General features: G+C 37.4%; 1 protein-coding gene across 1 annotated transcript in view; it reads right to left on the bottom strand.

Annotated features, from left to right (window-relative positions):
- LOC106460055 (methionine synthase-like) overlaps positions 1–12,077 on the bottom strand; it is a 69,107-nt gene extending 57,030 nt beyond the window's left edge. The window contains exons 1-2 of the mRNA XM_022386670.1: positions 11,831–12,077; positions 11,147–11,389 (exon numbers count right to left, since the gene is read on the bottom strand). Coding sequence (XP_022242378.1) covers positions 11,147–11,243 — 97 coding nt within the window. The 5' untranslated portion in view covers positions 11,244–11,389; positions 11,831–12,077. The remainder of the gene's footprint in view (positions 1–11,146; positions 11,390–11,830) is intronic.
- Positions 12,078–18,349: the final 6,272 nt, after the last annotated feature.

The following is an 18,349-nucleotide window of genomic DNA, read 5'->3' as shown; positions in this document are numbered from 1 at the left end:
CTAAGTTTGTAACATTATACATCTATTTCTAATAAAATTTTATTGTTTTATTGCCCTTTGAACCATGTCTGACTACTAGTACTATCCGTGCCAATATAAGTTGTAAACCACTCTGGGATCATGCAGCTCACGTTACACTATCGAATTACATTACCCACGAGCTGCTCGCGTGTGTGCCTCATAAACCATTTTAATTATTATTATTACTTATTTTACCTAATCTAGTTTTAAATAACTTAAAAAGATCCATATTTTTAGATTTCAGTTATTTTTATAATAATAAATAAAGAATAAATATGAAAAACAATCTTCTTTTTTCTTGCTCTCGAGTTTCAAAGCGAGTTAACCCTAATTTTTTTTATACTATATATAGTAATGCACATAATAATTTTTATTTAATTAAATAATGCACCAAAGAATACAGACTAGTAACATGCAAAAAGTAGACAGATTCACTTATCTCTCAAATTTTTCCTGGCTTTCTTACTGTGCAATAAGAGCTGTTACAAATTCATCCAAGCTAGTCGTTAACTTTCTCATGGGAACGAATCTTGTACTCTAAGTGCAATTGAAAATATTCTCTTCAGAATACAATGTTATACAATACGTCATTTGATAGATTAAAACCTTGACTTTCTTTTGGTTATAGGTAATACATAATGAAAGATAAGAGAGAACTATAAATGAATTGTGAAAGAGAGGTTGTGACAGGTGGGTGTGGCAGGAGGGGTCTGATTTTCTAATCGATAGCTCTGTAACCGATAATGATTTTATAGAGAGTAATTTATGTTTAAAATCGTACATTTTTGATGGGTTATGGATAAAATAGGGATGATGGCACACTAAGACAAAATGTGGCACGTGGGTCACACTAGTGGAAATTCAGGATTTTTTTAAATATTGCCTTGTAGAATTAAGAACTTAAAACTTGTATACTATTAAAATATGGATTAATAGCTAAGATTTTATGCTATTCTAATTAGTATAACATAAACATAATGTAATTTAATAAAATTTTGAATGTCAGACACTAAAACCTTGTGTCATGTGCAGTAAAGGGGTACAGGATTAAAGGATACCTGGTCAGGCACCACTCGCCACAAAGCAGGATCCATGTAAGGACTGTATGAAGGATGTGCCCCTGAAATAAAATAAAGCATTAAGAGAGACTTACCCAGTCTTAGAGTCACATCACAATTTGAACAGTCACAGGTGGAAGGCAAAAACCTGAGAAATCTGAAACCACGGTATGATGTAAATATTGGGAGATGAACATGTTAGGGGTGGTCCACTTGCCCGATTGCAGGATTTCCTCCAAAGACCGACGAAGACTAAAAACGAGGGAAAAGGTGAGGTGTTGGATTTGATTAGAAGTTACAAATTCCAGTTGGGAGGGTACAAGGAGGAATATGCCAACTGTATCAAATGACAAACCCAACTGGTGAGGATAGAAGGGGACAGATCTCTATACGAAGACGACTGCCACAGGATAAAGAGTTGAGAAACGGAACCACAGAAGGAAGCCATGCAGGCAACATAGCAAAGAAAGGCACACACCGAACATAGAAGTCTATTTGGATCAGGACAAGGGTAGATATGAGAAACAGAGGGAAGGGAAATAGACAAAAAAGAGGAATTACCCTCTCAAGTTGCCAAGGTTTTCGGGAGGAAGGTACAATCCAGATAAAGGAGAAGATAGGTATGGTGGTAAAGTGTGCATGTAATGTTGATGGCAAACAAGTCAGACAGTTGACGACAGAGGGAAATACACTTCAAGGAAAGAGGTTCGAATGGAGGTAAAGTAAGGGAATGGAGGACCATATTAATATCCCAGTCTGGAAGAATAGGTCATCAGAGAGAAAGATGAATCTGGAAGAAACAGCTTAAAATGGTAAGGATGGGTGAAGCAAAAACTCTACGGTAATGGGAAAGACGAAAAGTATTTGGTGACAAGGCTGCCTTATAACCTGAAACTGAGGAGACCAAAGACCCCCACCCCCAGCCGATCAAAACGACATGTGAGAAACTGGAAATCCCCAAGCATGGGACCACATGTGAAAGACTTTTCACTTCCACTGATATACTGCCACAGAAGAAGGGCGTTTTGACTCAGCCAAATGGAAAGCTATACGATGGGAGAAACCAGATCTCCTCGCCAAGAACTGGACAAAAGCCAGGCATGAAGATGGAGGACGTGAACTGCAATATGTAGAACTGGTGACTAGGGTTGAGGAAGGATGTAGGGGAATAAGGGAAGTAGTACAGGAGGGAATAATTGGAGTTGGTGCAAATGAGGAAGCCACAGTTGAGCCAGTGGCATGGATTAGGGAAACCACCCAATGAAGAAAAAAGAATCAGATAGGAGGATAAACATATTGGAATTTGTGTGACCAATCTTGGCTGAAGGCATCAATAGCCAAAGCCTGTGGATGAGGTACCGGGGACTAAAATAGTGGTAACGTGTGATTCAGAGTAATGGAAAATGCATCATTTTGAGGAAAACCCCACCGATTGCAAAGCCACCAGAAAACGAGAGGATAGAGGGACCACTCTGTCGGATAAATTTCGTCATTGCGGGAAAGATGATCTGCCACTAGATTGAAAGCACCCAACCCAGGACTAGACACACAATTAAGCAGATGTGGTGCATGTGAGCCCAATAGAGGAGATCCAATGTATGAAAACAGAAGGATCTCAATCAGGTGCCACCTTGGTGATTAATATATCTCACCACATTTGAATTATCGGAATGAATATCCATCTTGGTCATCTATAAACCTGGAAAAAACTGCCCACCAGAGGGTGAGATAGGACTCCATGGTGAAATGGGCGAGATAAAGTGACTGAGGCAGGAGAAATTGATGACAGGCCTCCAGTTCTTGGTTTTCTTGGGAACAACAAGTAGACAGGAGTAATACCCCAGTGAATGATACGTAACAGGTTCGATAACCTATTGAGTGTGTAAGTCCTGCACCACCTCTGATAGATTCTGATAAACAATGGAATCCCATGAAGGGAAGGAAACAGATACATTGGACAAGGGAGGTGTAGCAAGAAATGTGATCAAAAATCCTTCTGACAAAATTTGAAGAACCCAAACATCATTAATGAAGAAAGGCTGCAAGACAAGCTCCCACCAGGTAGTAACTAGAACTATTGGAAATATATTGTGTGTTGTTGAGAAAAATGATGAGCTGTGGCACCTAGAGAAGGAGGGACGGGTAAGGGTTGGGAAGAGGAAGAACAGGAGACTGGAATTGGTGCCACACTTGGTTCCGACCGAGACAAACAGACTACTAGATGGGAAAGGGTATACTGTTGTTGGACTGATGCCACCCGAGATTCCAAAGACTCCGGAACAATATCAGAGACAAAGCACCATAAAAACAGAGCCATACTTAAATCCCAGAGATAAAATGCACATAAACGGGCCCATGATAAGAGAGCATTCCAACCCAGAAGGTTCAGAAGGAAGTGGGTCAATGTCTGGAGATAGAGATTGACCCATGTAATGTTCAATCTCCCTGCAAATAAATGTAAATCAATTTCTTGTTGGGTCGCCTGCACCTGAAGCCTGTAATAAAGCACCTGTCAAAATTGAGATACTCTAAGTGGTGACACTGACTTCAGAATTCATGCTTCAACAGTCAACAACAGTGAAGGTGACTACAATTAGAAAACTGGGTGTTAAAAAATTATAACCACTTCAAGAAATAATTATAGCTCAAACTGAAAGCAAGACAAAAAAGAAAGATGTCCCAGTAGAAGAGTTGCCAAATGAGAAGTGATAGTTTGGTAGAGGCGCATAGAGGGAGTCACATGCATCACATGAGTGTACTATGCTCCTACTGGTGGAGAGGTGATGCATGATAATTTGCATGAGAGACACATTGGAATCACTTGATTCCAATAGGTGGGAGCAGAAGGCTTGTGGCATGTATAAAGAAAAAAGTTCACATATAAGGGGCAGCAATGAATGAGAATAGCTAATCTTGTGAGAAGAGGAAAGTACCGCATCAGAACTGTTGTTTTGTGTGTGAGTGTGTGCATATTTTATATATGCATACTTAAGAACATGAATATCCCAGTCCAGAAGCAATGTACACCTCAGTGGCTGATAAAGCTGGAAGAAACAAACCAACATGGAAAGGACAGGGGAAGCAAAAACCCTACAGAAGCAGGAAAATGGAACGTATGAGATAATGCCACCCAAAACCCCAAACAACCCCTCTCAAAGAGCCACATGAGAAACTCAGAGAAATAGGCAATCATTGGGTGATAGGTCTGGAAACTCTGAGTCAATGTCCAGGAGTGATAAATGCTCCATTTGCATTGATAGATGGCCAAAGAAGAAGGGCGAATGGAACAGGCTAAATGTGAAGCTACTCTGTGAGAGAAACTGGAACTACTCATGTGAAGATGGAGGACAGATGGCACAACATGGAGCACTGGTGACTGGAGTTGATGGATGGGAAGAAGTTGCAGTTGGAGCAACCAAGGAAACCAAGTTGAGCAGGCCAGTAAGGAGCAATCAAATGGACCATGTATAGAGTAGCATGATGTGGGAGACCACCCAATGAAGTAAATGGATGGGGGTAAACATAAAGGAACAGATGAGACCAATCCTAGCTGAAGGCATTGACAGCCAAGGCTCTAGGATGGGGAACTGGGGACCAAAACCGAGGTAATTTGTGATTGAGGGTGATGGAAAAGGCATCAACATAGGGTATACCGAGATGCAGATAGAGCCACCAAAAAATGGCAGGATCCATGGACTACTCCATGGGATAAATGCAATATGGTTGGGAAAGATGATTGGCTATCAGATTGAAAGCACCCGGTACATGACACGCCATCAAACAAATGTGATGTGTGTGTAAGCCCAATAAGGAAGATCCATAGTGCAAAAACATAGGGATCTGGTGATTGATATAAGCCACAATAGTGGATTGTGGGAATGGATCATAACCAGCTTGCAGCTGGCTAGAGAAGGAAAGTGATCCAAAGCCCACAGAACAGCCAGGAATTAAAGACCATTGATGTGAAGAGAACTCTTCTCTACAGACCAATAACCTGAAACTTCCTGATAATTCATCCAGGCACCCCAGCAATGAAGGGATGCATCTGTGAACAGAGGAGGAAGTGGAACCCCCGCCGACGTGTGGTCCCTGTTCAACTTGCAATGGAGATCATCTACAAGGGATGAGGGAAGGGATAGAGAAGTATCCAAGGGATCCTGTGTGAGGTTCCATTGATCGTGAAGGACCCATTGAAGAACCTGCATATGGGCCCTACCCAGGGGAAAGAGAGGGGTCATGGAGGACCACATGACAAAACACGTGTGGTGCTGAGGCTAGTCCGAAAGGTAAAGTGCAAAAATGGTACACAACCCTCCAATGAACAAACAAAGATATGGATGGGAATTATCCACCACTGGAATGTGTAGGTAAGAATTGGAAATTTCCACCTTGGTCATTCAAAAACCTGGAGAAAATGCCCACCAAAGAGAAAAGTATGTCTCCATGGTAAAGCGAGGAGTGTGAAGATACTGATTGAAATGGGATAAATCGATTACAGGACACCAGTACCCGTTCTTCTTGGGAACCACAAACAGGTGGGAGGAAACCCCCCGTGATCCTGGTGGAGCTGGTACAATAGCCTGTTGTGCGAGTCAAACACATAACACTGCACAAACGGTGGCATGCGGAGGTCCCTCAGATAAGGAGCCTGGGGACTGGTCTGCACCAAAACCGCATCACACCCAATGACAAACAAACCCCGTTTAAAGTGCAAGAGCTGAAGACGACAGATGAGCCAACACAGAAGTAAGGTTGGAGAGTATTTCAGGTGAAAACCTCTCAGGGTTCCTGTGAAGAGCCTCTGACAGAAGGCGAAGGGAAGAAAGGTACCTGAACAGGAAACAGGTGTACGAGACAAAACATACCTGAGATATTAAGTCTGAAAAGACCAATGATGGACAAATTGAGTCATCAGATAATAAAGAGGAAGACGTGGCAAACTTCGGGGGGGCACACGATCAGGATGTGGGGCCAAAGTAGGCTCAATCTCCTGGCGAATGAGTTACGATATATTTCCCAATGGATCACCCGCGCCTGTGGCTGAGAATACGGCATCAGACGCTGGCAAAGTACCCGAGGTGGTGACTGTAACTTTGGAATTCATAAGCGGGAAACACAAGGAAGTAATGCTATATTAAAATATTAACTCCACAACTGTGAAGTGTAGTAACTAAAGTTAAGAAAAATATAAAAAAGTGAAAAAATAAACTACTTCAAGTTAACTGAACAATGTGAAAAAGAATGTCTGAACTCGACAGCTGCCAAATAGGAAGTGATAGTTTGGTAGTGTCAATTAGAGGAAGAAATATGCGCCACATGATAGTGGTGCTCTCCTACTGGTGGAAAGGTGATGGTTGATGACTTGAATGAGAGACCTGTTGGAACTTTGGATTCCAACAGATGGAGGATGAAGGCTTGCGGCGTGCATTTCTAAAAAAAAGTTTGCATATAGAGGGCAGCACAAAATGAGAAAAGCTAATTTTGTGAGCAAAGGGAGAGTACCGTATAGGAATATAGATATAAAGAATTAATATGGTAGATGAGGGAGTTGAAAAAAGAAATAGAATAGTAAACAACTCACCGCTTAGAGCCTCTATGAAGATTGGAGAACTGTGACAGGAGGGTAATGAAAATGATAAGCAGTTGAAACTGCAATATGGTGTGAGTAATGTGACACAAAGATGTCAGTGGTTGTCTACAACGTACAAGATCCCATCCAGGGGATGTCAATGGTTAGAGACAAAAGAAGCTGTTAGATGAAGAACTTGATGGAAGGTGTCATAAAATGGCAAAAGTGTCATTACCCATAGAAGAAAACACGAGCCAGAGGAGTCAATTAATCCAATCAGTCAAAGTGAAAGGAGATAAGTAACAAGAGGAAGAGGAATCAAACAATAAGAGAAGACAATGTTGACTTCAAAGAAAGATGGCAATATGAATGACATCAGAACAAATTTCTCTAACAGGAAAAAGGGAAGGATTGAAGAAAACATGCAATCACTCTCCCAGACAGCCCAAGGTTTTTTTTTTTGGGGGGGGGAGAACCTATTTGAGAATAAAATCATTCTCTTCTCATATTAAAGGGGGGGGGGGTGATATACAAGGCCAAAATATCAGAGCAACATCTACCTCAAGCAAGAAGAAAATTTGTCATTTAAAACATTAAAGAAAGATGGTATAGGGAAAAGTGGTCAAAGGATTGAGTATCCACAGCCAGAGCTGCAGTTCTGGATTGGTGACCAGGAAAGTGGAAATTTAATAGTGAGGAAAGACACAATAGTGCGATAGAGAGTATTCCCAAAGTGAGATGAAATTCACTAAAACACCAGAATATGTATAGACCACTATATGGGAAGGATATAACAGCAAAAAATCAAATGTGTTGGGAAAAGGAATGCATGGGGTCACATTAGGCCAACTGAGCCACCACAAAAGTAAAGGGTGAAGAGAAGGAGGGTTATACAAGAAAAGATAATGGATTTCTACACATGCTAGTGTTTGGCCAAAGTCAACTGAAGTGAATATACAAAGGCACGTCCAAGAGGAGTAAGGGAAGTGAGAGAAGTAAGTCCCAAAAGGATAAAGAACCTCTCACGCAAGAAAGGAAGGATAAGATGACTTTGGGAACCAAAAGCTATATGTGTGAAGCACATAAAGGAGAAGACTGAGCTGCAAATGAGGTCAACAAGACTTCCAAGTGAATCAAGTACTGGTTGGGGGTCAACACAAACTTGGAGAGCTTACCTAGCCAATCCAAAAGATGATGACTCCCTAAGGAGAAGGGAGTTCACAGTTGAGGATGCTTATTTAGATGGGGCAAGAAGGAGCCAGTCATCCATACAGTCATATAAATATAGGCCAAACAAATGCATCCTCAATGCAAACACTCTCAGGACCCATTTCAAAACATACAGGGCCAAAAGCAATTCAAAGGAAAGGACCCAGAAATGAAAACCCCAACTGTTGTGGACAAACTAGAGGAAATGGCAGGTGGTTGGATAATCAGGCTGTATAGAAATGCATCTGAATCACTGAACTTGGTTATCCTAAACCTGATAAAATAAACCAACTTCAAAGTGAGAAAACCATCCATCTAGAACCAAGAAATTGGTTAAAGGATGACAGTTTTATGATAGACTGTCTTCCCTCGAAACAAAAAAATGGGAATAAAATCCAAGGGTGGAGTAGGAATCTGTTTCATGCCACTCATAGACTGAAAAATAATATACAGCCTCCTACAGGTACCAAAGATGCATGGAATTTGGATGGGTGATGGGAGATTGGGTGTGGAGAAAAACAGGAAAAGCACTTTGGAAGTCTGCAGGTGCACAAAGTGAGAGAGCAAAGCTCTCGCCAGACCAGAGCCAAGGAGTGACTCGATTAAAAAGTCACCTCTGTGATCCACAACAGCCAGCCCTCTGAGAAAGTAAGACATCAGAAAGTAATATCCAATTAAAACAGTTTTATTTTTCTAACAGTATGGTTGGCCTTTGAAACAGGTTACCTTCAAATGTGATGGACGCAGTTAATTTAAGAGAAAGCTTGACAAATATTTGAATGATAAGAGCTGACTTTGAGTTTTTTTTTTTTAACTTTAGTGTAGTGAATGGGACAGCTTAGATGGGCCAACAGGTCCCTTTTCCTTAAATTTAATGTTATATCTATACCAATTGCATTAACACAATTAAATTTACATTATAAAAATCAAATTTCATTAAATCAAATGAAATGCATGTAGTAATAGAACACTTGATACTATATTGAGTTTACTGAAATTGGTCATCAATGGAAAAGTTTTCAAATTAAATTGTAATCAGCTGCTCCTATCTTTTTTTTACACTAATTTTGCTTAAGCCTACAAAATACCCAAGATTAATTTGCACATAAAGTTGAACATCTTTATATTACCCAAATAAAGTATCAAAACAAAACCTTTGAGTAAAGCTTAATGTATGTTTTATTGATATTGCTATAGTAATTTTACACACATTTTTAAATAATGAACTGCTGATATACATGTTTTGAAGATGTAGGCAAATTATTGAAATTTGCCAATATGTTTTCAACTTTTACATATGATACAAAATATGCATGAGTAAATGCTTTACATAGATTCTGTGCATACAATTTGTTTTTATTTAATGCAATTCAAAATAAAATTGGGGATATGTTTGCTTGTTGAGAAAAAAAAGGAAAACCTGAAAAAAGTTTTTACAAATACATGTGCATGAATATTAGCACCCAAAATATTGTCAAATGTTTAAACAGGTGAAATGAAAAATGCTTCCCAAGACGTTTATACACCTAAATAATAACTTATATTTTTCTTGCAATGCATGTAGCTGAAATTCTCCAATTGGAAAATTTTTAATCCCTCCATTACTGGTGATTGGAACATGGAAATCTTCCATTCTACTAATGGAAAATTTCAAGGTCAAAATTTTATCAGTAAGTATAAATTAAAATACATGTTTGTGTGAAGAGCAAAATGTCAACACCAGCCTCACTTACCAAAAAATGACAGATTTTCCATAATGAATGCATTATTTCATTTGAATAACATTTATGACATGAATTATTTGATGAAAATAAAAAAATGTTTTAACTGTAAAAATAGCAAGAAAATGTTAAAATTTATTCTTCAGTTTAATTACTTTTGTTATTTTATTTAGATTTAAGTGGTACCTCTATAACTAACTACAAATAAATGTTTATTTGTATTTGCAAATTCTAGTTTTCAATCATATTAATTCCATCAAAATTGTAACTGCTGTTCTACTGATGGAACAGTATTATTCATTCTCACTACAATTGTTTATCAAATAGCTCATTAGGATAACTTTATAAACATTACTACTTAACACTGACAACTTTAAGCCTCACAACAGATTCAATCAATTATACAAGCCACTAAACTGAATAGATACTGTGATAAAAACTTTCACAATTAGTTGCTTTTAAGCCATAAAACAAAACAAAAATGCAATAAATCACTTTTTTGACAGCTCAAAGAATAAAACATACTAAAAACATGAAAGGACACTCCAGTTTAAAGTTAAATTGCTGGATTTACATATAAATAGCTTGAAATGTACATAATGTGATAAAATATATAATACAATTTATAATGATAATTAGGTATTATTTTCTATCGGTGTCAGCATTCATTGGCACATAATCTATACAAGTAACAGAACTTTTTTTTTTCTATCAGATTTAGGCTTTATATAAGAATAAGTGACAGAAGGTCATTCAGGTAACTGGGCTCAAGCCTCTACTTAATCAGTTAAAGTACTAACATAATGCTCTCTAGTTTTTCAATGTCTTCTTAATCCAGCAAGCAGTTTTCTTTGCATTATCTGGAGACATAACTAAGAGCTAAAGACTAGACTACAGGAATATAATGTAGTACCAATCAAATGCTAAAATCTTTATGGTAATTAAGTGAAATACATAAGTATATAAAAACTTTAATAAAGTAATCTTATTCCTAACATTCAGGTAAATTTTACTCATATATCTAATAATGCCATATAGCTCATATTACACTTAACCGGTACTAGCAGTTTTTTAAAATTTAGAATTAAGTGTATTAAAGCTAAGAAAAGTTATAAACTAATAAAGGAGAAAATATACTTTCAGATGTCAAAACTTCAATTAGGTTATGCTGGCTATACAAGATGTACAGAGCTTTAAGTTATTGTTCAATAATCATCATAACATTTGTAAAACTGCATTCCTATACTGATCTAACTTGTAATTTCTTTAAAATAATACACGACATATATATATGCTTCTATTTTTGACTGTAGGCTTAAGTCACATTTTTGTGTTCAAAACTGACGTTTTTAAAACAAAACACAACTGAAATAAAACAATGATAGCATTCTTATCAAACCTAATCATATATTTTAAACATATTTACAATATTAGATCTACACGTCACAATATAAATATGTTTAACTTTAAAATGTTTCTTTCACAGTTTCAGTTGTGAGTAAAGTAAAAACAATACGAAAGTGATAAGGATTCAATAAATAAAAATGTATAAAAAATTAATTTCGTACCTTTTTGTCCATGATCTTGCCAACATTTCCTTAGAAACGGAACACCATGCGTTTTTTCAGTATGTTGGTCCTTAAATTCTGCTGGTGTTGGTGTCATCTTAGCTGAATTCAAAATAGTTTCATACAGGCCACGAACTTTATGAAAATAATTATCCACAGTCACAAGCCTCCCTGAAAAGCTTGAATTACCAATACAAATAACTTTCCTCCACAGCAGCAGTTTACTGTTTAGTACTCTATAGTCTGTTTAAAAATAAACAAACTATATTATTCATTTATTTTTGTTTATAAATTATAGTTACACGATATACACAACATTATTTAAAATACTTTATCATCATAAAGTCACTATAAGTATAAGATATTCCTTAGTGAAGTTATAGGATTTATAACATTGGACATTATTATTTCTTTATAATTTATGTAACTTGTAAATGCAAGTACTCTCTGTTTAATCAATTAGGAATAGGTCTTGGGTGAATCATGTCTACCCTATCGTACGTATATTTATTAACATTAAAAATTATATACATATATATATATATATATACAGAGAGAGAGAGAGATTTTGTTTGTAAATGAAAGCGAAACATCGATGAAATCACAATTAATTAACGCCAATTTACATAACACCTAAAAATTTGAGCACAGTATTAGTAACTTGGTAATATCGTTTAGTATTACCGTTTCCAGAAGTATACCGGAGTAGACGAAAATTATTTACGTGATGCGTAAGCTTGGTTTTACTGTACCGGGAGAGCTTTCACTCTACCAACGCAACATGGAAATAACCCAAATTACAGAAGGTTGAGTATTTCATGGCTTGGTGCACGTGACTAAGAAGTCATGTGAACACGAGGCTCAAACATAACAAGGTAGATGGCTGATGGAAAATGACGTCTTGCCTGGCCACTTCGCTTGCACCAAGTGTGAGGATGGACGGACGTGCAGCGCTCATGGCGGTAACTGTTTAAATTCTTGAAGAGTAAAATTCTATATTGTGAATGAAGAACACACAAACGTTCAAACACAACAAAATGAAACAATAAGTAAAATAAGAGAAGCAGCCAAATATATTGTTGCGTCAGCGAGGTCACGTGACTAGTGTCACGCCACGTTTCTAGAACTATCTTGTTCCTTCGTGAATGCCCTAGCATTTACTACATATAGGGTAGTCTGGTATATATAAGATGGTCACAACGTGACGGGATGAGTGTGTGTGGAGACAGTGAGAAATTGATCTGCAGTCAGAGAGTATTATTGAAGTTGAGCACGTTCGTTGTTATAGCGTTTGTTTTAGCGCGATTGTTGAAATTAAGTGTATCGTAAAGTTATATTCGGAAAGAATAAACCAGTTTTATTAAGTAAGGACTTGTGTCGCTAAAGTTTCGTCGGAACGAAGTTACGGAAAATTAATTAACACACGGAGACGTAACAGAACCATGCATCTATCGATTTCAAACATCTCATATCGTAAAATTTAAATCACGTATCTTTTAAACATCACATCTAGCATTTTGTTATGATTTGCATAGTGATATCATATGAAACTACTTAGTTTTTAAATACGTAGTTTAAACGAAATATTAGATAACTGAACGATGTAGGCAATTTTTATCAGTTTCCGTATCTTTTTGCTGGGTCTTTGAAACATTGGTACCTTCCCCCGCCGTTCAGTGTTCGAATCCTTCTTCTTTCTTTCTGCAACAAGTATATTCTTGTCTTAAAGCTGCTATTTTCTTGTCTTTTCCATTTATCACCTTTTTGTTTTTCAATAGTAGTTTCTAGTTCTGTCATTAAATTGTACTGATTTGAATCCGAAGCAGATGAGCTTTTATGAGCTTTTCTTTTGTCGTATGTTTGTTTGTAATTAAGCACAAAGCTACACAATGGGCTATCTGTGCTCTGCCCACCACGGGTATCGAAACCCGGATTCTAGCGTTGTAAGTCCGCAGACATACAGCTGTGCCACTGGGGGGGGGGGGCAGTTTCTTTTGTGTTCACTCGACAACACTTCATTATCACTTGTATTTCTTGTACTCCATGACTAAGATGACGAACGTCCCGGTTTTGCCTGGACAGTCCTGTATTTTGGTAGTTTGTCCTAGTGTAGCGAGAAGTGTTCTTAGGACACAAAAAGTGTCCCGGTTTTATGATAGACATCAAACTGTTAGTCACATCAAATCAGGAAATATACTTGACTTGCTCATTGTTGTAACACATACTTTACTGCCGCCAAACTCTGTCGAAAGTTCTGACTGTGCTTAGTGAAAAACCCAGGTCTGCGCAGGTGTGAACGTGGAGACAGTTAAGGCAGTGCTTTAACACAGCAAGGTACTAAATGTTATGACTATTTAATAAAAGAAACAGAACTTCAACGTTACATACATTCATCACAAAAATATGTCTTTAAAAGTTTCAAAGTAATGCTAAAACTTAAAAGTAGCATGTTTGAAAATGTTATGGTTCCCTAAATAAATCCAGTTATGAATAATTGCTAAGTAGCCTATTTTAAGATGAACTGGATAAAACGAATAACTAAAGATTCTTGGATGTGTAATTTGACTATTTTTGCTCGTTTATTTTGTCTATCAGTTAACAAAGTAGTTCAAATAATTTCACAAACAATGCCAATGTTAACAGATTTGAAAATATTGTGAAACAGTTTAATAACTGCAATGTAAATTAACTAAAAGCTTAATTATTTCAAATTTGCAATAACCATTTTGAAATTAGGAGCTTTGAATTTGCCTGGTTTGCAGAAACGTGTCAGGTCCTTGGAATCAAGGAGACTGAGCAACAGCCCTTCATCCATCTTCCAATGGCATGATGTGAAGGTATAATCACATACTTTTAAATCAGTTAGCCATTTATGTGGATAAGCATCAGAAAATGCGAGATCAAGATTTTCCGCTGCTTCTTATGAGTTATTGAACAGCAGTACATGAAGCTGCAGGCAACACAACATCATCATTAATATTTGGAAGAGAACTTAAAATGTCATATGGATTAACTGTACTCACATCTAAATGATTGTCATTCAGCAGAGTCTTACACAGAATATGCAAAAAAGAGACTAAAGAACACCATCAATGTACTAAATGACTTTATCTGGAAAAACTTAAATCACTTTTGATAAAAAAATAAAAGCTGCTGTGATTTTATGGCTAATAAGACTGAAATTCATCGATGTGGCATAGTATGATTGTGAAATCCCTGCTGCAAGAGAGAGAGAACAAACCCGAAAGTTAAACAGTTGCTGGAAAGAACCACATGTTGTACTTAAGAGAATGAATGACGTGGTTTACAGAATTCAGAAGACTAGATGGTCAAAGCCAAAGGTTATCCATCAAGATAATTTCTGGAAGTACAGTGGTGAGAAAATGGGTAATTTCTGAGAATAATTTGCTATTGGAAAGTCAACCCGCTGAAGAGCCACCAGTGGAGTTGCTCAACTACCTACTTAGGTATCTGCATACCATAACCCTTGGAAAAGAAAACCACTAAAAGACTTGATTAATGGACAGTTTAATGTACTATTTTATTTGTGTATTAGGATTGTTTTCTAAAGAGAGTTTGTTGTGACATCATGATTATGCAACATCTAGAAATGTTAAGGTATCTGTAGAATCTGGAAGCTTCCTTTAATACATAGAAAATGAAATCTTATATAAAACCAGATTGAGTGAGTTAGTTAATGATTTAACTAGTTCTTGTCAATTAGTGAGTTAGGCAGCAGAAATCTATTCATCGGTGATTCAGCTACTAATCTAGTGAGTGAATTAGTCAGCGTGTTTTTGTTTTTGCTATGAATCGATTAGCGAGTAAATTCTGCAAATAAGTTTATAAGTAAGTTAGGCGAGTGTACCATTAGTCTCTGGATTCCTGTTAAAATGTTATTTGTGAAGTTAGGCCTACCAGTGAAAATAACCTGCAGTGAACGTTATTGATCAAATAAAATTTATTTGTGATTGTTAGTTGGACTGGACATTGCATTAATTTTACCAATAATCCAAATGAACCCACCCAACGATAAAATGCATTCAACAATATGATTTTTTTTATGAAACAAAATCATATACACAGAACAAAATGATTTAAACTGCACAAAATGTAATGTTAAAACCTTTACATTTGTGCTATATTCAGGTAAAATTGAGTTAACTTTAAAGCAACAGGATGGTATAACAGGAGATTTGGCCAAAAAACTTATTATGAAATAATGCTACATCTTTCAGTGACTGAGTCTTGAGAATGGATGAAATTAAGGGACTAGCACAAAGTGAAATACGAAATGAACAATCTTTATTAAGACAGACTTAACTCAAATACAGTGTGTTTGTGTTTTTGCTTTTACTTACATGGGATGGTATAATTTTTACTAGGCCTTCTATATTCAACTTATCAGGCTGAATCCATGCACCAGACTGAATAAATCCAACATTCCATATTTCAGAAGAAATGATATATTTATCCAGAATGATTAGAGCTACCAACGTGATTGTCATTCTAATTCAAATATAGATGAGGCCATAACTTTGAGATATCACCTGCCAACATTGAGAACTCAGCTGTCTACATCCTTGCACAACATGCAATATTACAACAATAATCTTCCCATGGTAGAACAGACATTATCTCCAAGAGATTAACAAAGGAACATCTGCTTGTTTGTTAATTTCCCATAGAAATTCTTTCCGAGAAACTTCAGCGATACAAATTCTTTATTGATTAAAACTAGTTTATTCTTTCTTGATACAAACTTTGTAATACACTTAACAATTTTTATAACATACTGTTACATCTCTGGTCATTTGTTAATTTCCCGTATAATTTCTTTCGGATGAAACTTTCGCGATACAAGTCCTTTCTTACAGAAAACTAGTTTATTCTTTCTCAATACAACTTTGCAATACACTTAATTTCCACAGTCGCTCTAACTTAACACATGCTATAATTCACAACGATTCACGCACTTTACTTACGTTCACTACTGCATTTGACTCAATTATCCATCTCTCTCTCTGCCTGTCTGCAATTATCTATGCCGTTACTTTATTTGCTGGCTTATATACTAAAATAGAGGATATGTAGAAAAGACTAGAGTTGTTGGGAACAGTCATGATCCTTCTAGAAACCCATGACGTGTTACCAGAGTCATGTGACTACTGCTGTCGTAACACTGCTCCTTCCTTAGTATTGTTCATCCCAAACAATAGCCACTTACATTAAACCAATAGATAATTAACAATAACTTAATTAAATGTACAGAATTTACAAACACAAAATTAAAATTCACCAAAGTCTCTTAATGTTACGGGACGTATATTCTTCCATACTGGTCTCTGTCTCGTTGGCTTCTGCTTCACGTGGGATTCATCTGCTCCATCAGGAAATGTCCTATTATCGGTAACAGTCACATCAGTGGTAGTAACTTCATCAAAGGCTTCACTGTTTCCCTTCTCAAAACCGGGTAGAGTTTCTTCTTCGACAGTGTCTTTTTCAGGTGACACTTCTTCAGCAGCGTGATTTGTTCCACTGTTCACTTTGTTCCAACTGAATTGTCATGGACCATGATAACGCCAAAGCCTGTTGGCATGCGCCACCTTTGGCTTACCTCACAGACCACATTTTATTCGGAAAGTCACGTCTGAGAGACGATCCACTATGTCATATGGGCCTTCCCACGGAGAAGACAACTTAGGAGAGTTCCCTTTGGTCTTCCTAGGATAAAACAACCACAACTTGTCTCCTGGTACAAAGCTGACTTCAGTAGATCTCTTATCATAACATAGCTTCATGGAATGAGCAGACGTTTTCAAGTTTGAACGCACTTGATGGTGAATATCATCCATCCTTTCAGATAACATTTTCACGAACTTTGACACATTTTCAGGCAATTCTTCGTAAGGTAGGCATTCTGTTATCAGATCCACTGGCAACCGAAATTCCCGACCAAACATCAACTTTGCTGAAGTGTATCCAGTGGCTTCGTGCTCTGCTGTTCTATAGGCCATCAACAGTGGAGTGAGTAAGACACCCCAGTCATCTTGGCGACTATTAGAAAACTTTGCCAATTACTGTCCCAGTGTCCAATTGTACTTTTCTACCATCCCATTAGACTGTGGGTGAAGTAACGTTTTCCTGGTCTTTCGTATGTCAAACAATTTGCAGCATTCATGGAACACAGCTGATTCAAAGTTACGGCCTTGATCTGAATGTAGTTCGTATGGCATACCAAACCTGAAGAAGAAATCACCAATAGCTGAAGCTACAGTTGTAGCTTCCTGATTTGGTATTGCATATGTCTCAGGCCACTTGGTGAAATAATCCATCACAACACAAATGTACTTGTTTCCAGCACGAGTTTGGAGCAAAGGACCAGCAATGTCAATGGCTACTCTTTCCATTGGTGCACCAACTTGATATAACTTCATTGGAGCAGACCCCTTATGCTTGGGTCCCCTTTTAGCACAACATGTACTGCAGGTCCTGTACCATTCTTTCACATCTTGCCTCATACCTATCCAGTAAAATCTCTGTCGTTGGTGACTCAAAGTCTTTTTAACTCCGAGATGTCTTCCTGTTAAACTATCACGGGATTGACGCAGAACAACTTCCGTAACTTTCTCGGTATGACCGTTTGCCAGGTCGTCACTTTCCCATCTTCGGAGAAGAATACCATCTTCAAGCTTCAACTGGTCCCATTGTGCCCAATGGTTCTTTGTCACAGGGCTTAAGCTAGACACCTTCTCCCAAGCAGGGCGCAAAACACTTGCTTTTAGAAAATCAATTATTGGCTTCAAATCTTGATATTTCTCCTGCTCTGTTTTAATAACTATACTTGGTTCCACTTCACCATCCTCAACTTCTTCAGTCACTTTGACTTCAGCTTGATGACACCTGGTTAGTTCAACCTCTCTTTTGCAACAATGTCTGCAGTCATTTCCATGAGATTTTCCTTCTTTGTATTCAATATCTTAATTATACTGGTCTATCTTCCCGATCCAACATGCCAGTTGCCTCTCTGGGATCTTTAATGATCTTAACCAGCGTAATGCAGCATGTTCTGTCCTGATGGTAAACCTGGCACCATAAAGGTAAGGATGGAAATATGTCAGATTCTTTACTATAGCAAGGAGTTCCCTCCATGTTAAACAGTAGTTCCTCTCTGGTCTACTCAGGATCCTACTGTAGTAGGCC

This window comes from Limulus polyphemus, unplaced genomic scaffold (genome assembly GCF_000517525.1).
Source record: "Limulus polyphemus unplaced genomic scaffold, Limulus_polyphemus-2.1.2 Scaffold699, whole genome shotgun sequence".
In the NCBI taxonomy this organism is placed as follows: domain Eukaryota; kingdom Metazoa; phylum Arthropoda; class Merostomata; order Xiphosura; family Limulidae; genus Limulus; species Limulus polyphemus.
This window is presented reverse-complemented; position numbering and strand designations above follow the sequence as displayed.